At 36.9% G+C, this 23,384-nt stretch overlaps 1 protein-coding gene across 1 annotated transcript in view; it reads right to left on the minus strand.

Moving 5' to 3' along the window:
* Window positions 1-523: 523 nt before the first annotated feature.
* Window positions 524-23,384, minus strand: part of LOC149283967 (PI-PLC X domain-containing protein 3-like) — a 45,187-nt gene continuing 22,326 nt past the window's right edge. The window contains exons 2-3 of the mRNA XM_089497326.1: window positions 13,831-14,539; window positions 524-677 (exon numbers count right to left, since the gene is read on the minus strand). Coding sequence (XP_089353452.1) covers window positions 524-677; window positions 13,831-14,539 — 863 coding nt within the window. The remainder of the gene's footprint in view (window positions 678-13,830; window positions 14,540-23,384) is intronic.

Consider the following 23,384-nt stretch of genomic DNA (forward strand, 5'->3'; position numbering starts at 1 on the left):
TATAGGAGGTAAATGATACAACAAATAATGTCATACCCTCCTTAACTACATTTAGCAATATTAACTGTATTGGGATTATGTATAAAAAAAAATCAGTTGATATAAAATATCAAAAAGTGCTTTTATCACCATATCAACCAAAGGTATAGACAAATCAACATAGATGTTTAATTGATTGTTATGGTGAAAAGTATTTTTCAACTTTTTATGTATAACCCCTATGGATCAATTTAATAGCTGGGGGGTATAATAATTATAATATAATATTATAAATAATAAGTGCCCTTATTTTAAAAATGAAAGCAGTTGCACCTGCCACTGGTTAATATTTATTTTTCTATTTCTACATGTAAAATTAAGCTAAAATAGTCTGACTATCCCGATTAGCCCTCCAGCAACAAGACCCAAGCAACTCAGAGATTCGGAAGGTAATAGGAAGAATTCTGTGTGTTACATCATAACATTGCTAATACAATTACACTGCAGCATTTTTATCTTATTTCTGAAAAGGTCTCTTGCATTATCAAGTCATGCTGTCCTCTTCATCCAAAAGATAATTGAGTTTTATGACGGTGCTGATAAAGTCACCTAATTCTACAAAATCTGCCGTGACAATGTTGATTCCGCTTTCTCCTGGTTTTTGAGTTCGAACCCATTGCATCATAGAAGGTAAAGCTCTAAAAAAAGAGACAAGACAGAATGTTGTTATAAGAATAATACAAACTTTATGTGGGAAACTATGTTCAAACAGGCATTTGCACACCATTCTTGGGTTTATTACTATTACAATGACTAAATTTCACTCTTTAAGGAGTAAATATAATAATACAGTATATGAGTTAAATGTATATATTTGACAAAAAGAAAACAATTTATATTAATAAAATATTTCCAGTGGCTCTACTTTACTTATGAGGAGTCAAGTTTGACATCAAAAGTTATTTTTATGAAAACAAGACAAAATATGAAATCGAGAAATGAAAGATTTGCTTAAATAACACAAATTGCCTATAATGTGATAATATCCTTGAATATGTTGGAAAGGTTTACCCATAAAATCTAAAGGAAAATAATTAAAATGTCAAATGCATTTCTTCCAACAGCAGAAAACTGCCAAACATATTGAATAGAATGTGTTATCATGTTTCATGTGCACGATTTTTGCTGCTCAAATATCTTCCTATTTTCTTAATGGTGGTAAGAGATTAGACGACCAACTCCCATCAGAAGCTGTGATAAATATAATTATGCTTTGGCTTAAAGCAGAGCAGTGACTCCCACAGTAAGCTGATTTCATCCTTTGAATTCCAGTATCATCTCTATGCTGATGACACGCTGATCTACTTTTTACTCGATAGCCCGATTTTGCTGCCCTTGACTCAGTTCTCTCCCTAGCCTTTCACAGCCATTCACTCATCAAATCCTTCACCTAGGAAATATTTCTCAAATTCTTGCTTTCCTCATACAAGACATGTATGATAGCCTTGGTTGAAGAGACTTTGAAAAATGTTCACTGCTTTAACTACGCAAGAATATCCTGCAGCAGAGGTGCGCCGCAAAATGTAGAGTGAAGTGAGTTGGCACAGAGCAATTCATTCTTTAGACGCTTTTAGAATTATAGTCAAGGAGATAGCTAACAAAGTAAATAAACACAGGAGTGATGGTTGCTGATAAAGGTTCTCTCTATGCCAATGAAGATATTACATTAAAACTCACAGGACTTATATTGTATTCTGCCCCTGCAACACAGTCTCACCTGTTTCTCGACAGCCTGGCAAGAAAAGAGTTCTGAGTAACAACCGCTAAACAAAGAATCTAAAGCGAAACACCGTTACCTAAAAGTAATATCTCTTTATTGACTTAGGTAGTGTCCTTGACTTGTACAATCAGAGCAGTTATTAGACTGGCTGGTTCCTTGAACCATATCAAATAAAACAGGAGTTTAATTAACACACAAAGCAATGGAGATGACATATTCATGTAACCAGAGCCTGTCTAGATAACAAGATATTCACCTAGCAACTAAACAACTTCTTGTCAGAATCAGAAAAAAAATAATCAGTGGTTTTGTCAAAGCTGGTTAAAGAAGCACTGTCAATTTACATCAGCTAAACTGGAGAGCCAAGAGAGTACAGCCCCCCTACCACCATGCGATACATATATATATATATATATATATATATATATATATATATATACACACACATATATACATATTAACACACTATAGGGACAAAAGTCCCCCTCCCCCTTTGCAGCTTCAACTCATCTGGGGAAATTTTAGAGTGTTTCTGTAGGATTTTTTGGCAATTAATCCAGTAGAGCATTTGTGGGGTCAGGAACTGATGCTGGACAAGAAAGCCTGGCTCGCAATACTCCATTCTAGTTCATCCAAAAAGTGTTTAATTGGGTTGCAGTCAGGGCTCTTCCACACCAAACCAGTCATCGAGCCATGTCTTTAGGGACCCTGCTTTCAGTACTGGGGCGCAGTCATGTTGGAATAGAAAAAGATTCTTCCCCAATCTGTTTCTACAAAGTTGGAAGCATAGCATTGTCCAAAATGTCTTGGAATGCTGAATAATTAAGATTTCCCTTCACTAGAAGTAAGGGGCCCAACATCTGGAAAAACAGCCCCAGACCATTACCCCTTCCTCCACCAAACTTTACAGTTGGCACAATGCAGTCAGGCAGATAACGTTCTCCCGGCATCCGCCAAACTCAGACTCGCCCCCATCAGACTACCAGGGAACCGAGATTTGTCACTCCACAGAACACATTTCCGCTGCTCCAGAATCCAGTAGCTTCATGCTTTACATCACTCGATCCGACACTTGGAATTGTACTTGGTGATGTAAGGCTTGTATGTAGCTGCTCGCCCATGAAAACCCATTCCATGAAGCTTCCGCCATACAATTTTTGTGCTGGTATTAATGCCAGTAGAAATTTGGAACTTTAGCTATGGAATCAGCAGCACATTAGAGACCCCGCTCTGTGACATTTTGTGGTTTTCTGCTTCGTGGCTGGGTTGCTGCTGTTCTCAAATAATACCACTTACAGTTGACCGTGGAATATCTAACAGGGATGAAATTTATGAACTGACTTATTGCAAATGTGGCATCCTGTCACAGCACCACGCTTGAATTCACTGAGCTATTCAGAATGACCCATTTTTTTCACAAATCTTTGTAACTGCAGACTGGATGGCTAGGTGCTTGATTTTATACACCTGTGGTAATGGATCTGACTGAAACACCTAAATTCAATAATTAAGAGGTGTCCCAATACTTTTGTCCATATATATATATATATATATATATATATATATATATATATATATATATAATACACTCGCTGGCTACTTTATTAGGCTACTTTATTAGGTACACCTGTTCAATTGCTTGTTCACACAAATAACTATTCAGCCAATCAGATGGCAGCAACTCAATGCATTTAGGCATGTAGACGTGGTCAAGACAACTTGCTGAAGTCCAAATCAAGCATTAGCATGGGAAAGAAAGGGGATATAAGTGACTTTGGCACGCACAACCATCTCTAGGGTTTATAGAGAATGGTCCGAAAAAGAGAAAATATCCAGTGAGCGGCAGTTGTGTGGACGAAAATGCCTTGTTGATGTCAGAGGAGAATGGGCAGACTGGTTCAACATGACAGAAAGGCAACAGTAACCACTCGTTACAACCAAGGTATGAAAAATACCATCTCTGAACACACAACATGTTGAACCTTGAAGCAGATGGGCTACAGCAGCAGAAGACCACACCAGGTATCGCTCCTGTCAGCTAAGAACAGGAAACTGAGACTACAATTCACACAGAATCACCAAAATTGGACAATGGAAGACTGAAGAACATTGCCTGGTCTGATAAGTCTTGATTTCAGCTGCGACATTCAAACTTTGGCGTAAACAACATGAAAGAGTGGATCCATCCTGCCTTCTATCAATGGTTCAGGCTGGTAGTGATGGGGACATTTTCTTTGCACTGTTTGGGCCCCTCAGTACCAATTGAGCATCGTATAAACATGACATATGAGCACATTTTTCTAAAAGCTATTTTTGTGTTAGATCATACCTCCAAAGTGCCGTTATTGCCTAATGCAGGATGTTTGCAGGGCCGCAGCAAATTAAATAAAATGATAGAAATGACATTGAAGGTAACATAAGCAAATCCCTTGACTGCAAAATAAAGGTAATTTTCTTTTGTAAAGTAAATGTCTGCAATACTTTGGCTGGTTTCTGTTATATTGAATGATATTGTCACATGTCCTTTCAGTTGGTTAACAATTTTAACCATTTATTAAGCCCTTTTTATGACCTAGTGTATTCAGTAAAAACGCAACAGCCTACCTGAGTATTGTTGCTGACCGTGTCCATCCCTTTATGACCACAGTGTACCCATCTTCTGATGGCTACTTCCAGCAAGATAATTCACCGTGTCACAAAGCTAACATCATCTCCAAAAGGGCAGACCAGATGGACCAAATGGTTCTTTTTCTGCTGTCACCATCTATGTATGAATCCTACTCCTAAGTAACAGTTTTCTGGACAAGGCAGCCCTTTATATATTAAAGTGGAGATGTCACTGCAGTGTGTGACTTGAAACGGTTAAGTGAGATAAAGGCATGTTGGTGTGGGGTTAACGGTTGAGGAAAGGGTTAATATACTATTTTTCTGTTATTCTCTGTATAAAAGTATAACTGGAAACACACTGTTGTAATACAGAATGTTCTAGTGCAGCTGAACATAGCTAACTGTCCTTGAACCTAGGCTGTTGACAGGGTATAGAGAACAGTGTGGATCCTGTTTTTCTAGCTAAATGCTATATTTATGTAGAGCATGTAGACAGCTAAGTACATAAACTTTCATGTATTACTAAAACATATAAAAGTGGGGCCCTTCCAGCAATGATGAGCCCCAGATCGGTTTATGGTGCCTGGTATTTAACCCTGCAGCCCGTCTCGCACTGCGAAGCAGGGTACAGCTTTGAGGGTCTCCCAGTGCAGGAAAGGATGTAAGCATAATCTGCTTCATTCTTAATTTATCTGGTTATAATGCATATATTTTGATTTGGTTAATAAACTATATGCATGATTTCATACATTGAGTAAAAGTGTCATCTCTGTGTTTGCAAACATGTTAAGCCCTGCCTGTCCACACAGGTGTGCAATCATGGGTTAAAACAGTCACTTCCGTAGTTTTTTAGCATAAATAAAGTCAGTTTCTAAAGTATTGATCGCTTGTGTCTGTTTTGCAAATGACTCTAATTATTTTGGAAATATTTTGTTCTTGTTACCTCAAGCAAACTTAGACTGGTACAAATGCACACTTCCTGGATTTATCATCCCCTAAGTCACAAAGGCTGCCTTAGCCATTTAACAACAATTAACAACTTACCCGAACGGGAACAATAATTTAAAAGTGATTTAACACTTTTAGACCTTTAGTGAACACGGCGTAATACTGATTTATTGTGATGGTTAAGGGCCGGCACACCAAGGTGAAATTAGAATTTACAATAAAATCTTTAATAGTTAGGTAGTTATCCTGACCAGTACTGTGGGTTGAGTTTTTTCACACTTTAAAGATTGTGGTGTTTTAACATTTTTTGTTAGTTTGTTCTGTAGAGTATTTTAATCATCTTAATTTAGAAGGAACTACATTTTAAAATTGTACGTATGGATGTCCCGCTTCCTGCACAGAGTTTATACAGAATATTCTAACAATAGATCTCCGGCATTTTAAAGTCTGTGGTTGGAAGCGCCGGTGGAGAGACTTGATTATAGATATTAGAGGTTCTGAAAGCAGAACACAACTCTGTTAAATAATCTTTGCTTCGTACACAGTGATTTCCAATACGTGAATGTGAGTGCCTCTTTTGTCAGTTAATTTATAATTAATATGAGTACATTATTCTAAAAGCTATTTTTGTGTTAGATCATACCTCCAAAGTGCCGTTATTGCCTAATGCAGGATGTTTGCAGGGCCGCAATAAATAAAAAAACAAACAAAAAAAAACCCTTTTAAGGCTGATAGAAATGACTTGTGACCTTGAAGGTAATGTAAGCAAATCCCTTGACTGCAAAATTAAGGTAATTTTTTTTTTGTTTAGTAAATGTCTGCAATACGTTGGCTGGTTTCTACTATATTGAATGATATTGTGACATGTCCTTTCAGTTGGTTAACAATATTAACTATTTATTAAGCCCTTTATGACCTGGTGTATTCAGTGAAAAGAGCTTTTTGATATGTTTCCACAATCTCATTTAGTGTACCCACAGATAGATCCTATAGACTGTAAGCTGGTTTGAGCAGGGCCTTCCTCACCTGTCTCTGTTAGTCATTTTGTTATATTACAGGCTACTTGCTGTGTCCTGTCTACCCACTGTACAGCGCTACGGAATTTGATGGCGCTATATAAAACAATAAATAATAATAATAAATAGATAAACATAGACAAGAACCAGTTGGCCCACCAGGTCTGCCCATTTCTCTTGAAATAGAGACTAAGACCTTAACCAGTCCTCGGCATTGTCTATAACTCAGGATATATATAGCATTGCTCAGTGCTCAGTTATTGTGCTTCTATACCTTTCCTGCTGTGAAGCATTCTATTTATGTATTTGATTCCCGTGTACCGAACCTGGCTATTCCCTTGGACTTTGCTGACCTCCTGTGCCCCTGACCTTGGCGACTAAACAGCTCTCTCTGATTCCTGTGTACCGACCTCGGCTATTGACTCTGTACTCCCCTACCTCCTTGAACTTGACCCCAGCTACTAAGCAGCTCACCCTCTCTCTGATTCCCATGTACCACCCTTGGCTAGTGACCCCGGACTCCGCTACTGGACCTTGCATTCTAAGTGACTCTTGCTGGTTCCTGTGTTCTGCATTCTGGACTCCTCAGTACCCGTCCACCACTACCGTGACACAAAGTAAATAGTCCTATAAGTCATCAGAGCTTCTGTTTATGAATAAAACTGTTTAAATAATATCTTTGAAATTTCCTACTCAGTTACATAAACGATATAGGTAAACCCACACCCATAGCCACCGCTCCTCAATCAAACGCACTGAAAAAAGTATTGAGAGACTTTTTCTCTTAATCAATTTTTTTCTTATTTTCACCTTTAGAAACTGGAATAAATTTTTATGCAAAAAGAAATTTTCACAAAGTAGAGTTGAGAATGTAACTAGCATTTTTTGATTTGTTTAATCTTTATGTGCTGAGCCCTATAATAGCAAGAAGACAAATAAATAAAGTAGAAAATCTGGGTACTATTTAGGCATTTTTTTATGTCTTATTATATAAATAATGTAAGTAGAACTACCATGCACCCGCCAAAATTAGATTAAGTAATTGTAATATTTACTTATCTTGCCAACGGTTCGGCTTTACAAGGTCTTCATCAGTGCAAAACTGAGTTCTACAGGCAAATTTAGAAATAACCATACCAGCCTTTTATAAAGTCCTTGCCCTTCCAGGATCAAAGGCTATTCAAAAAAAATACCCCTTAATCATAAAAAAAAAAATACAATATGTAGTCAATTTGAAATAATACAGACACATTCAATAATATTACAAAAGACACTAAATTTAATTTAAGAGTTCTTATAGTACTGTTGTACCATAATAATCAAATTTATAAATGCAACAAGTATATAGTTACATTTTTTTATATTAAAAAAACACTTATGCATAAATCATTATAATGAGTCATTTGGCATCACCATATTAACCCACTGGAGATATATCAGTATGATAAACTCTCTGTTTGGTAGCATTATGTTTAAACATACACACACCTTAATATGTAGCCTTCATTCTATTGGTGGAAAAGTCCTTCCAAATGAAAAAGGGCAGCTTTTTTTTCATAAAAGAACCTGCTTAATAAAATCGAATGTATCCCTTATGTATGATTTAATTTTTAATACCCATGGTAATAAAAATACACCAGGGAGAGCTATTATTTCTGCAACTAGATAACTCTTCCAGCCGGTTGTACAATATACAGATGTATTTTTATTACCATGGGTTTTAAAAATTAAATCATACATAAGGGATACATTTGATTTTATTAAAAAGGTACAACAGATCGTACTTGAAACAAATAAAGAATATATTTAAGTCACAAGGGATGTTGATGAAAGACTTCCTAAAATATTTATACTAGATTTATAAAATTTTATTCTACACAACAATTATTTTAAACCGGGAAAAAAATATAAACAACGGGCAGTAACATGGCCCCATCATACACAAACTTATTTGTCTGATTACGAAGAGACATCTATCCATCCAGTGAATATCAAAATATTTTGTTATTTTCATTTTATTAACAATATATTTTTTATTTGGCAGGGCTCTGAATCTATATTGACCAATGTCATAAATTGTCTTAATATTCCTGGAATGATTAGATTCTACTTTACATATATTTTTTGGATGTTATATATCTTTTTGGATGAATATATTATATATATTTTTTGGATGATGCCTTGGTTCAGGTAAACTGACTAAACAGCTACATTGAATCCTAAGAGTTTTGTAACTCCATCTTTTATCCATGGCCTACCTTATTGGCTATAAAGTCTGGTAAAATGGATTACCTGAGACTATAAGATTTGGCGCAGCATATGGAAAATATATAACAAAGATTTGTAGAACAAGATTATGACCCTGTGATTATCGCTTCTGCAAAAGAAAAAAAACATGGACCAGAGAGGGTCAAAAATACTTCTAACCGGTTTGTGTTTGTTAGTAAATACACCACAACAAGCAAATACAAGCAAGCAAATACATCAACTACCGGTACATCATGTGTTTAAAAATATTGGTTCATTCTACAACAGGACCCAATTCCAAAAGATAACCATAATGAATTTTCTTGACTCAGGTGGTCTTTTTTAAAAAGATGTCCTCATAAATACAAATCAATAATGGAGCATAGTTTACCATCCTTTTTCCGTTTGTAAGGACTAGGACTCCAAAACGTATTAAGATGTATGTATGTTCAAACAGAACGCTACCAAGTAGGTACCTTTTCATATAAATATATATATTGATTGGGTTAATACAGTGATGCCAAATGACTCATTATAATGATTTATGCATAAGTGTTTTTCTTATATAAAAATGTAACTATATATTTGCTGCATTTATCATTCTGATTATTATGGTATTCGAGTACTACGGGAACTCTTAAAATGATTTTATTCTTTTTTGTGAAATGTAATATTACTGAATAGGTCTGTATTACTTCAAAATGACTACATACGGAATTTATTTTGTAATGATTTAGGGGGATTTTTGGGACTAACCTTTGACCCTGGAAGGGACTTCTTAAGTGTTTTTTGGTGCACAGGTTATCCCAGTAGAAGCAACATACTGCTTCTAAAATTGCATATAGAATTTAATTTTGCCCTCATGAAGGCCTTGTAAAGCCGAAACATTGGCACGAAACTTTATATTACAATGATTGAATCTAATTTTGTATTTCTACTTACTTCTAATCTAATTTTGATACATTTATTTTGATAAATCTGTATGACTAAATTGGAATGCTGGGAACTTACCCCATACTATTTGCAGTAATCATTTTTCCTCATGTGCACCGCTAAATTAATATGTATGTGTCTTTTTAAATAACATAACATACATTGAAGGGGAACTGTTGGTACCTTTATTGTTTATTATTTGTTATTGCATTATTGCATTATTTATTCTCATTTTTTGTTTGTTAATCACTGTTAATTGTTTGTAAATTATTTTGAAGATGTTTTTTTCCCTGAGTTGTTTATCTCAGGGAGGCTAATGTCTCGAAGAACTAATCAAGATCCTGTTCAGAAGATTAACCATTCTTTTCAATCCATCTCAAAACAGTAAGCAACTTTACAGTAGGGGACAGATAACTCAACCAGGATGAATAATCATGCTGATCCTAAGAACAAGATGTTCTATGTTGTAGAAAAGATGAGATGATATGCATTTCTTATAGACAAGTTTATTGCATTAACTTGTAAAATGTAGGATCTGTAGAAACATTTTTAGTTTTAGAAATTTTCAGTTTGTTGGTATAATTAGAGCAACTTTTAAAGAACAGCTGTGTGGGTGTAATAATAAAAGGGAGTAAAAGGTTCTGGAAAGTGGGGGATAATTGAAGGGCCCTGGGGGAATTATATAAAACAGATAAACCCAAAACGGAAAAGTAAATATTCACAGATACTGGAGGAGAGGCCACCAAGTAAGAGATAATGAAAGGAAAAAGTTAAAATTAACTTTGATCATTATATGTTTCTCAAAGTCTTTGTCAGTCAAGGTAATACTGGAGCAGTACCTGTGCACAGCGCTCATTTTGAAGAAATCTGAAGACTCAGCACATTAGTTTATATGGAATGTGTCTGCTAAACTGCCCAGATGTAGCATTTTAGACAAGAATGGCTACAATTTTTCCTTTGTGAACTGAATATTACCCTAAACCCTAAAGTGATCGCCATCCTCTAGACTGTAAGCACCTTACCTGTGGCTACGGCTGCAGCAACCTCCCGCAGATGCCGTTGGACCTTGCGCAGGCGCAGGCCACTCCAATGATAGCCGACCATTTACTCCTGTGGCAGTATACGCATGTGCAGCCCATTTCTCCGTCTATTTGTGCACTTGGCTTGGGGCGGGGTTATCTGCCTGGGGCCTATTTTAGGGCTCCTAAGCTGTCCACTAGCTGCCTGTCAAAGAGATTCATTGCTTGTTCTCTGGGCTCTGCTCATGCTTCTCAGTTATCCTGTTTGTTCTGGTTCTGACCTCGGCTACGTCTCACGGCTATCCTGACTTCACCAATCCTTGACCTCGGCTACGTCTCACGGCTATCCTGACTTCTCCAATCCTTGACCTCGGCTTCGTTTGTGCACTGCTGTACCCGTGTCCCAGATGCCTGTTCTGGTTTGTGTCTGGGTTCTGCACTGTGGATCCTCAGTTACTGATCCTGACCATTCCTGGCGGTTACAGTTTTGACAGGCCCATTATGGATCCCGCGGATCTCAGTCGTTTTTCATCTCGACATGAACGGCACAACCAGATCTTGGCTTCCCATGCGTCTCATCTCCTTCCCCTGTGTTCCTTGCCTTGTTCCCTGTCCTTTGTTGTGCCCTGTATCATGTATGTCTTGTCTGGTTTTGTTTTGTGCCTGGTCTCCCTGTTCCTTGCTCTGTCCCTTGCTTGTTATGTTTCTGCTATATCCTTTGCTTAGCTTCCATACTCCCAGCCTGTAGCATCCTGCACGTGATTCTAGTAATATGTTTCATGCCTGTTCCAGGGTGCCTGCAGGATATCACTTCGTTTCAGTTTGGACTACATCTGCTGCTATGTCAGGGTGCTGGTATGTGGCTGAACAACCCTAGGTACTCAACACCTCGGTGAGTGTGGTCGCCCTGCAACCAGGCCCTGTCCAACTCCAGTACTGCACTGTGACTCCTGCACTCAATCTTTGGGCGCGCTTGGTCAATGCAGTCATCTGTATGGACCCGGTACGTGACACAAGCTCGTTTGAGCAGGGCCCTCCTCACATGGTCTCTCTGTAAGTCAATTTGTTATATTACATACTACTTGTTATGTCTTGTCTACCCATTGTACAGCGCTACTGAATTTGATGGCGCTATATAAAACAATAAATAATAATAATATCTTGCGGTCTTAAAGATGCTTGCTCAACCAAGTGTGACATCATACACACATTCAGTACCATCACACTCCACTGAAATGGTATTCAAAATTACCTTAACCAGAAATGTAGAGGGTGAGAGGCTTAGATGTAATGTAAGGAAGTTTTACTTTACTGAGAGGTGGTAAATAAATACAACAGCCTACCAGAAAAAGTGGTAGCGTCTAATACAGTGGAGGGAATTTAAACATGCAGGGCATCGGCATAAGCCTTTCCTGAATGACGAGCCCAACGACGATTAGGTCTAAATCCTTACATCAGGAAAAGCCAGCAGACTAAATGTGTTTTATATGGCGTCAAATTCTATGTGCCTATTATAATAGGGATTTCGGGAGCTATATGGATATATATGTTGTTTCATTGGCATGTCTATATGTAGACTTGATTCTCATATTTGGCATATATATTCCTATAAACATTCTCATTATCTGTGGCGGCTTTCTGAGTAACGTTGAGTCCCATATGGCATTCCTAAATAAACTACTGAAGATTTATGGAATTTTGATTTCCACTAAGATAAATGATTCTAGTTTGAGGAAATAAGCCTTGACTGTAAGTAATCTACATTTGTACTCTGAGAAAAAACCTAAGGTGTGTTTTTACTGATAAAGTAAATGGGATTGCATTTAAAATGATTCCAAAACATTATGCCTGATGTAAAAAGAGAAATATGTAGCAGGAAAATTGATAGATTCTAGAAAAAGTTTATGTGTGATGGGTCTAGATTAACCACATTTGTGTTTGGGAGATCCCCAAAAAGAACAACCAATGTATTTCTATTTTGAAATGTTCTAAATTATTTAAAATTAGGATTATTCCAAATGATTGAATTAGTAATTATTTGGATTTCTCTCTGTTGTGCTGATGTAGGGTTGGTTTATATTATAATGATTTAGGATTGTCCTGAATTGTTTCAATTCGGTTTCTGAGAATTGTCCTCAACCACAATTTCTCTGACATTGTTCTGATTTAGGAATGCTTTAAATTATACTGATTAAAAATGGATTTCTAGCTGAGAAGAGCTCCAAATTGTTCTGATTTGGGATTGTTCTTAATTATTGAAATTGCAGTAATTATTCAGTCAAAATTATACGCATTATTTTGATTCAGGATTAATATGAATTATTTATGAGATCGTATGATTACTGTTTGCTAAAGGTGCAGTCCTCCCTATTCTACGTATGACTAAATGCAGCGTTACAAACATCATTCTTCAAACTGTTTACTCTCTAAACCTCCAGAGATAATTTAATCAAGTAAGACTTGCCTCATTACTTGATTGTTCCAGGAATACTTAATAGCCACGTGACACACCACCAGGCCGGTGATAGGTTGTTGCCTTGGAGACTGAAAATCCTTCATAAATTTTTTTTGTTGCTTTTGTGAGATTAAACACTCAGAGGGAAGAATAAAACAGATCTGCTAGGCTTTAGAGAGCATTTAAAATTAGCAGGGCACATGCGTTGTGCTCATCAGGATAGATGTTGTCTATCTCTGTGCAGGTGGCATAAAGTAATATATAAACATTTTGTAGCATGATATATAGATTTATAGATATATAGACAATTTACAACAACTGGAGAAGTGAAGTCTCTATATACACCACACTATAAAAAAAATAACTTTTATTAGAACTAATGTAAAAATAAAAAATAATGTGATTTAAGTGCTTTACAACACTCGCGAAATTGACTCCTTAAAACAAACTTTGGTCAGAGACTCAGCAATTCAAACTCGAACTTGATTGCATGTTTTTGATCGCTTGAAATATTGTATCAGTCTTGTGTTGGATTGGTTATCTGCTAACTTTCTCTGTTTAATCCCCCTCTTTACACAAGTTACACACTTGAGATTGTGATAGCCTGTCTCATTTTACTTATAAATAAAATCCCATGAAACGTATTACTACGTAATGCTCATCCTCAGGGAACATGCAACCAGGGAATTAAATGAAAAGATACAATGAAAGGCAGGTCAATTAGGAAAGTGAGCGACAGAGCGGTAAAAGAGAAATTAATAATCCCCTGTAACATTATCATACATGTTATGTGTATTATGTGTATTAAGTGTGAAAAGTAATGTAATGTTTTTTATCTGTTCATACCTTTCAGTAATGGTTTCTCTTAGGCCACTGGTAACTCCTTTAACCACAGTACTAGCCTTTGGTGTTAATACCACCTGAGAAATAAAAAACGAGCCTTTCTTCCTCCGTTCAGTGATTGACGACTGCAGGAACAGAATCAGTTTTTCAGTGTCTGTGGTATTTGCCCAGGGGGCTGGCATCATTTGCCCAGGCCACAGAAAAGGGATTTCAAGAGCCACTGGGCTGTGATAAAACACCAAAATTTGATAATTTCTCTCCCACAGATACTGGAGACTCACTTCCTGGGCAAATATAGCTGGACACAACTTATTCCCAAAGATGTCCTTAAGCATTTGAACTAAGTTTTCATGATGGTATTTTTGCATCCCATAGAAATGATTAAAGTCCAAAAAGACCACTTCTTTACTGTGATTGGACAGAAAGGCATTAATCTCTTGAAGACCTTCGTTGACTTTGGCACTAAACAATCCATGAGCGAAATACAACTCATTATCAGGGTCTCTAGGCTTTGTTGAAATGCGGAGGTCAAAATATCTTATACCGGCCTCCATTTGACTCGTGAAATTCATGGTCTGAGTGGCTAACCATTTTCTCATCAACTTTTTGGCAACAGTTCCAAACACAGAAACAAAATTCTGGACAGTTTCTGGTTGTTCAGGTCCTACTGGAGAGGCCTCGTCAATGTAGAAGCTGAAGGAGTCATGAGATCCTGTAAAGCATAGGGAAAATATTTCAATATTTTGAACTTCAACAGAGAGGTTTTTTTTAATAGTTTTCTTTTAGAATCATAATGAATACAGTTGAGGAATTGCTCATTCTAGGGAAAAGCATTTGAATCTATGTACAGTGAAGTGAAAAACAACCCTGATTAAATCCTTTTTTTTTTTTGTGCAAAGCTAATCAAGTTTTAGAACTAAAAATCAAGATTAGGGCATTCCTGAAACATATACTTCTGATATTTTCGTTGTTGGACGTGTAGCAGTTAAGGAATTCAGTATTTCAAGGCGATAAATCTGTTTTATGTGATGTACTATAAAACATTTCCTGGTACATTAGTGTTGAAAAGACTTAATATGAATAATTTATGGCTTCTATTAATTCTTCTATGATCATGTCTGGGAAGTTTTCAAAAATCCCAGTTTGCATTTTCATAATATATAATACGGCCCATATTTTTTATTGGGGAATTCCAGACGTATAACTCGTTTTGTCAGTGCCAGTGTGTCAACCTGTAAGATAAGGGTCAGGCTCATGATTTCCTAGCAGGGGGAATGGCACACCCAAGGCCCTTTCTGGCTGTGCCCTGTATTACCCTGCTAAGGAAGGTATAGACTTTATAGTTACTTGTGCCGTAGCTGCTTAGTCAGTCGACAAGAAAATCTTGTAGCTACTTGGATATATGTGTCACTCTTTTACTTTGCAAAAAGAAACACAGAAACAGAATTTGAAAGCTGATAAGAACTGTGGGACTCATCTAGTCTGCCAATTTTTCCAGATGGAAAGTGTCAGACCTTGATCAGTCCTTAGTCTTGTCTTAGATTCAGGATACTTATATATACATCGATCAGGCATAACATATGTTGTGTGAACATTTCGTAAGGATCTGAGCGACTTTGACATGGGCCAAATTGTGATGGGGAGTTCCCGGTCTGCAGTGGTCAATAAGTATCAAAAGTGGGAAGGAAAAGGAAGGAAAAGCGGTGAACTGGTCATGGAAGGCCAAGGCTAATGGATGCACGTGGGGGCAAAGGCTGGCCAGACAGACAAGCTATAAATATATACATTGAGGACTGATACGCGTTTTGTGTACCTTAGGTGGCGTTGCAGGCAGTATTAAATATAAAATTAACTTTGAAACCTGTATTTGTTGAAGCCTCCCTTTGATCTGTTTTTATCACGAAATCCAGTAACTGTTTTTGTGTGCAGCACATTGCTTTGAGGAGTCAATTATGCCATTTCAGGGACATTCGAGTGGATCTAAAAAACTTAGTGTTTGACTTGTTTTAGATTGAGGAGCCATATGCCTATTCAATGCATGTTTAAATTTACATCCACCACATCTGCTGGGAGGCTTTACCAGTTATCTATTACTTTTGCAGCAAAGTAAGGAGGTGTACTTAAAGTCATTCTATGTCCCACAATGCTAAGAAAGGCCCAGACTTATGGCTCGTTTTGTCTGTTACAATGCGTCACCATGGATGGGATCTACACTTATTAGGCATTATGAAAAAAAGCAACTTGTGTCACTTTTGGCGCAACTTGCGTCTATCCATGTAGTTTTATGCTGCATCATTCCTTTGGTCAATGTATGGTTTTTACATTGTGTTGGTTTGTATACTTTAGTGTCACATGAAACGTGCGTCTAGTATTATGAATTTCTTTTAGAAAACAAAACTGGAAACGGTAGAGAAATTGACTTCATTATGAGTTAAAGATTATATTTTGCTGGTCGCTTGCCAGACCTAACATAGCATGAGCAGGATTAAAAATGAACTTCCCGTAAAATAATTACTCTTCTCTTTGTCAATAGAATATGCTTTGCAAAATGCAGGAAATAATTTATTGGAAACATTATCCTGGAGACCTCACGACCCTTCCAGCAGTACAATCAAGAGTACACAGATCATTCATGGTGCATAGGAACACGACAACATGTCTCTACAATCCTGCAAATTTTATAAGCTAAAAATTGAGATTTCCTAAATCGAATGCTTTTTTAAGTGTTGCTGCATATATAAATATATATTTTACACTGCCCTTGAGCCTTTTAACTTATCTAGGTATTCTAAACATTTCAGCTTCACCAGTTTTACAGTAGAGTTCAATGATCTAGCTTAAATTATTATTATTTATTGTTTCATGTATCACCATCATCAGTGAAATATTCACCTTGGCCACAGTACCCCCAGAGGCCTAGTCTATGGAGGCTGTGCCAGCATAGCGTAAATAGGTGTATATTAGGGAGAGCAAAGACACCAGCGGGAGGGGTTATCTGTCTCCCTGTTTTGTACCAGGGGACTGCCACCCCCCTGGATCTGTGGCCCTAGGCCTAGTCGGCCTAGACCATCATAATACGCACAACAGTACATAACAGCATATCCAGGCCACTAAGGGGAAATTCCGGCAGTATTGCAGCACACCCCACTCGCTCCCCACTCCCCCATTTAAAATAACGTCTATCCCGTGAAGTTGGCAGGAACGCCCACCAATATCAGGGGGACCTGCTACCCGTATCACGCAAGGGGGGCTTAGGGTAGCCGGAGCAAAAAAGTTCCCTGGTAGGTACTTTACACAAGAGATAAAGATTCTGATGTTTGTGGTGGACCAGACACATGTATATGTTATAGAAAACAAATATTAGGATGACAGCAGGAAAAGGCTAGAAAAGGTGAAGCAAAGGTAAGTAAGTGGAAAGGAGTTAATCTGCCAGTTGATAGGTGTCCTAGAAGTAGGTCTTGAGTCTTTTCTGAAGATTTGGTGGGATAAAAGAGGATGGGGACAGCCCTAGAGGAATCGTGTATATGTGTTTGAGGACTGGATATCAAATCAGAGGACAGACCACGATTGTTAGAAGAACGGAGAGGTAGAAGTGTATTTGGAGATATGTCAGAAAATGTTAGTAGGGGAACCTCTATGAAGAGTCAGGATTGTAAAATAAATTCTGAAGCGTACAGACAACCAGGAAATAGACTGACAGAGAGGAGCAACATTAGCAGAGCAATGGGTAAAGAAGATAAGTCTGACAGCAGCTACATTCATGATGGATTTGTAAGGAGGCAAGACTGGTATGAGAGAGGGCAGCTATGACACAGTTGCAGTAGTCAAGATGATAACGAGGACAGGGTAATTTGTTGCAACTGTATTGGGAAGGGGCAAATGTGGGAATTTGAGATGTAGGCAGGGTAATTACTATAATAATATTTACCATACATGGTGCTGGGCTTAGACTTCCCAGTTTACATTGTAATGTTTTCATTTAAAGAACATTTATCAGGTGGCTGGGAAAAGGGCAAATGCATTTGTAATATAGATCAAATGAGAATTTAAAGGGATCACACACACATTAAAGTGCACATGAGTGGAATTACCCTTTAATGATTATCACAGGTTTCCTTAATATCAAAAAATATGATCAGCTATGGAGAACATTGCCAATCATATTCTAAAAATTGTTAATAAATGAAAAAAAAACTACTAGAAAATTATGTAAAACACAAACGTAGGCTTCATTGTTCTGAATTTCAATTTACTTGTTAAATGACTTTATGATCACAAAAAGGAAATAATTTATGCAATGTGAGCTTCATTGAAAATTAAACTTAATCTATGACAAATAAAGTAAACAATCATTGGAACACAATTTAGAAAAAGCATATAATTCAGTACAAAAAGACATTTATATAAAATGTTATCTAATATCTGACAGTATGCATTAACAGCAACGAAAGAATACCTAATGTATTTTCACTCTGTATGGTTATTTGGTATGCACATAGTCATTACTGGTCATTCAGAGAATGTTTTAATTACTTTGTCCCTGATATATTCGTAAGTTGATCATAAGGACAATTTAGTAAAAAACTGACTTTTAAGAGGCCATATAAAATATTAAAATGTATTTTCATAATTGAAGAATTGAAGAGCATTTGTCATTGATAAGTTTGTATATATCACACATATAGTCTGAATGTCCGACAAATTAAGGAATCTTGGGAGTTTCCCTACAACCAGACGAAAACATAATTATTGTACTAATCTAGAGCATTTCTAGAGCATTCACACAAACTTCCTTTTACTGGAAAATCTAACGTGATCCTATTTACATAATTCATCCTTGTTAATTTATTCTGTCTGTTTGGCGGAAGCTGATGTGGTCTAGGAGCTACAGAGGAGGAATAATTGGAATTTAAACTAATGTGGACATGCGTCTGCATGGATCTGACTAGGATCATGGTCTGTGGGTCACAATTACTATCTGTAGAATAAAATACCTGCTGATGGGATTTATTTCATCCTGAGAGGAAATATACCAATGGCAACGCTATAAAGACTATGGTGCCTGGGTTATTATTCCCCTAACTTGGGTTAGCAGAGTGTCTGCTGCCAGCTGTCTATGAAACTTACTTTAGCTATGTTTAGGGAGACATACATTTAGTATAAATGAATAAGTAAAAAACTACCTAAAGCTTGTAAGGTTATTCAGTATAATTGTTTTGGGTCTCTCTATTAGAGTCTTCAATTGCCAAGCATAGAGACAGCATTTGGTTACGTCTGCTCATTACATTACATTTATTTCGATAGCGCCAGTGGATTCTGTAGTGCTGTTACAATAGGGGGCAGTGAACATAAATGGCAATTTAAAATGATATACTAAATTAAAACATACTGGTACAGAAGGAAAAGAGGGTCTTGGTCTTACAAGTTTACAATCTATTTGATGATTAATGCTTAACTGAACTCTCTAATAATCAAAACATAAACAATGTAAATATTACAAATTAATGCTATTTATATAACTTGTTTTAATTATTCAACTGAAATTCCCTTCTGTATATCATTTTTTTATATATTTCCAGTCCTAAAGTACAATCCCTAAGGTGTGCTCTCCAACCTTGGACTGGCAATCTGGCACACAAGGCAAATGCCCAGTGGGCCAATGGACAACAGCTCCACACACACTCATCGAGCAGCAGATTGCAAGAATACAGCGTGTAGCTGCTTAAATTCAGCAGACGGCCACCCGTACGTCCCCAGACGGCCACTAGCCTTAAAGTGCCAGGGCCGCCCTACCATTGCCAATCTGGCCTTGAACCCTGTTTTATCAATTTGCAGAATCATGATAAGTGTTCACTAAATTGGGATATCAGCAGGTTTAAACAGACACTGATTACATTACATTACATTTATTTATAAAGCGCCGGTCGATTCCGCAGAGTTGTTACATTCATTAGAACAATTTATAAACACATACAATAACACATACAATAACAAACTGGTGCAAAGGAGGAGAGGGCCCTGCTCTTGCGAGCTTACAATCTAGTCACACCATTGATGCCACACCATTATCATTCTGGTGCTGTTCATAAAGATAATTTGCAAATATTAAACAAATAAAAAGGCATTTTAAACAAGAAAAAGAGAACACATTATAACTGTTAGGCTGTGTGTAATGCAGTGCCTATAAACCATTCATCAATTATAGTAAAACCTCTGGGATTAATAATTTAAGCAGGAATGTTGGTTATATTTATACTTTTTAACATTTTAGCACCAGAATTGATTCTTATACATTACCACCAATATGTGGCTTCATCCTCTAAAATATTGGCCAATCATTGCAAGCCTTTAAATTGTGGAGTATAACCAGACATTAGTGTACAAGAGAGATTTCTGATTGTTATCTATGCTCCTTTTTCACCTTTACTGTAAAGATGATAGCACTCTAGGGAAGTGACAAGATTGATGCTGAAATGGTAGTCTGGTACCATTAAAAGCAACCATCAATGGCAATCAGCTGGAAAATACAACCGAGGGGCCGGAACTGTAACAAAATGTTGTAGAGCAGATGTGTTTGAAAAGGCACTGGTTAGCATAAAGTTCAAGTAACGGCTATTCCACATATACAGAAAAATATTGTGAAAATAGAGATTTTCTTCTGAGAGGCTTATAGATTTACTAGTCTGAGTCGTGTTTATTTGACTTTAAAGGTTGTTCCTTCTCAGCTCAGCTAACTGCAAATTTAACTTTCAGTTACCCAGGTGAGCCACAAATGGTGAGATGCATTTGATAACCATTTGTGGTGTTTGGGCATTATCACAGTGGCATGAAAACAGTTTATAAAATAACTAGTTTGGAAGTAGAAAAATGATGCATATATGGATGCATGGGTACTTAGATTATTAAAAGGGAATGTGCGTTATACATTTCCGAGCATTCTAAAATCAAGAAGCAGTTAATTCAGTAGTCAGTTTCAGGGGCGTAACTAGAAACCACTGGGCCCGGTGCAAAAATTGCCCCAGGGTACCCCAACTTCAACAGCTAGTCTTTGCCATCATTGCCCCCAAACAACTTGTCTCCCCCTTCCAACATTCAACAAATGTAAACACACTTTTACAAATGACACAAACTTACTCATACTCACCAGACATGTGCATTCGTATTCGGACGAACAAGAAAACGAACACGAAGGGTGCGTTTTCGTTGTTCTGCCCGAATACCGAATAAACTAACATGGCGGCAGCAAAACGTATACGAAGACGAAGACACACAACACGAAGAATCAGGCACAAACTGTCCGTTTGACACACCAGGCAAATGCCTGGTGAGCTGCTGGCCAACATTGCGCTATATTCGCTGATCTGCCACTCCAGTAGTGTGCTGCAACTGGCGGGATTTGCCCAGCCATACACTGAGTAAGTGTATCTTCTCAGTTCTCAGCCGCACTTGCGTCCCTTGGTGACCGCCATTTTTAGAGTACCCGGGCCACCTTGTCATACCCACTCCAGACCTGCATGTTATCACATTGCCTGTGGTAAACAATAAAATGGTTCTTTCTTAATCAACCAGTCAAACACTCTGATTAACGATAATCTATGGAGGAACAGGCTTTATTAACATTGCTATAAAGAATCAGCTAAGTGTTGTGTTTCGGCACAAAAGGTCACCCAGAAGTTTACATGGCAACAATGGCAGCCTTTGCTGATAAAGGAAGTTCATTAAAACAATTTAGAGAAAACCAAATGTCCATGCTCAAGGACAAAATATTGTTTCCATGAGAGTTCCCCTTTAATTTATAGATACATTTCTGCTGTTATTACAGAATTTTGTATATTATTATTGGGACTTTTAGGGTTGCAGGATTCCTTTGGGTTATTGGCTTATTGTTGGGATTTAAGTTACAGAATTCTTCTTAGAGCTTGTTTCAACAATGCATTACACATATTAGGAATCCACACGTTTAACACAAATATCCCTTTTCATTGCTTTTAGTCCAAATTGTATTCATAGTATTATAGTTTGAATATGAACCATTAACACCCTGAATGAGTCTGAATGTATATAACGTCCATACGATAAGTAACAGAAATCTGTTTGACATTAATGTATAGATGAGCTCTGTTATCCTACCACATACTTCTAATAATGTTTGCTTCCACACCTGCTGGCTTAGCAAACAAAACCGTCTAAATGCATACAATAAACATAGATTAGTATTGATCAAGGTCAGTAGTACAATTCAATATGTAGTGTAAATATATTAATCACACCCTGGCGTGTGTTCAGTCTGCTGTTGAAGCAGAAAGAAAATATGAATAAATTTCTTGAAATTTGGCAATTTCTGTTTACAGATGGGATCTGTTATTTAGATGAATAAAATGTAGAATTCATAAATATAGATGTGATACTATAAGCTGTGTTACATGCTGGGAAATGACATTACATTTTAAATGTAGACATTAAGTAAAGATTGATTGCTTGCGGTGAGTGTGCTTCTCCTGGGGCGTAGTTTTGCCATTCTCTAGGACCAGGTCCATAATCTCAATCATGTTGAATATTTGTACCCTTATGCCCACTGCGGAATCAGATAATCATGCATAATTTTATACATATTTATAAAAAACAAAAAACAATAAACTTATAAAAGGACCAATGAAAAAAATAAAATACAGTCTAAATGTGTAATAGCATCTCTAGACAATCAATCAAGTTACAGCATGACTGATGCATAAACTATGTAACACAATAACAAAAAGTATTTTAAAATAAATACATTATAGTCACATAAATATGAATGTATATCACATACTTATAAGTCTTTGACCTTCATGCTCTTTGACACAACTCCCAAATTTTCAAGTCATGAAAAGCGAGGTGGAGGTTTTGTTTATTTTCCTATACACATGATTGTGACTTTTACACTTGTGATACGCTCATTGTAAGGAATTGTGAGTTCCCAGAAAAGGAGGTACATGAGAACTCTGAGTTTACAAACGATTCCATGAAGAACACATGCACATAGACCCAAACATGGAACCAGAGGAGGCGCTTCCTTTCTTGCACACAACTTGGGTTCCAGCTCAATGCCAGCTCATCAGTTCTACTGCTAGGTAAGTAACAATTCTAAAGGGAATTTGCTGAGTTTGCACGAAGAAAGGAATCTGTTTAGTATAGACAACTTATTACTTTTCCTCTTAAAGTACATCTGCAAAAAGACTCTACACAATTTCATGCCCTACTATAAATACATTAAAATTTCAGCCCAAAACTAAAAGCCTAAAACTAAGAAAGCCCTTTATTTGTGTATGTGATTGTTTTATTTTTCTTAAGTTGACAGCCATACTTATAATGTGTTATACACTTGTGATTTCTTGCTACCGTTTTACAGAAAACTTGAGTTTAAATACAGTATTTAGAGTTTCAACAAATTGTGTGGGTGGGTGACAAGTGTGCCACTTATTATAGGCTTAGAGTAACTAAGATTGAGTTCTACTTCTGCCTCAAAGCAGTTACACACCAGCTGGATTTTGCAAATTATTATTGTCTAAATTTTGACA

Source organism: Sceloporus occidentalis, unplaced genomic scaffold, assembly GCF_023333645.1.
Source record: "Sceloporus occidentalis isolate IW3139 unplaced genomic scaffold, rSceOcc1.0.p SCAF_101, whole genome shotgun sequence".
In the NCBI taxonomy this organism is placed as follows: Eukaryota; Metazoa; Chordata; class Lepidosauria; order Squamata; family Phrynosomatidae; genus Sceloporus; species Sceloporus occidentalis.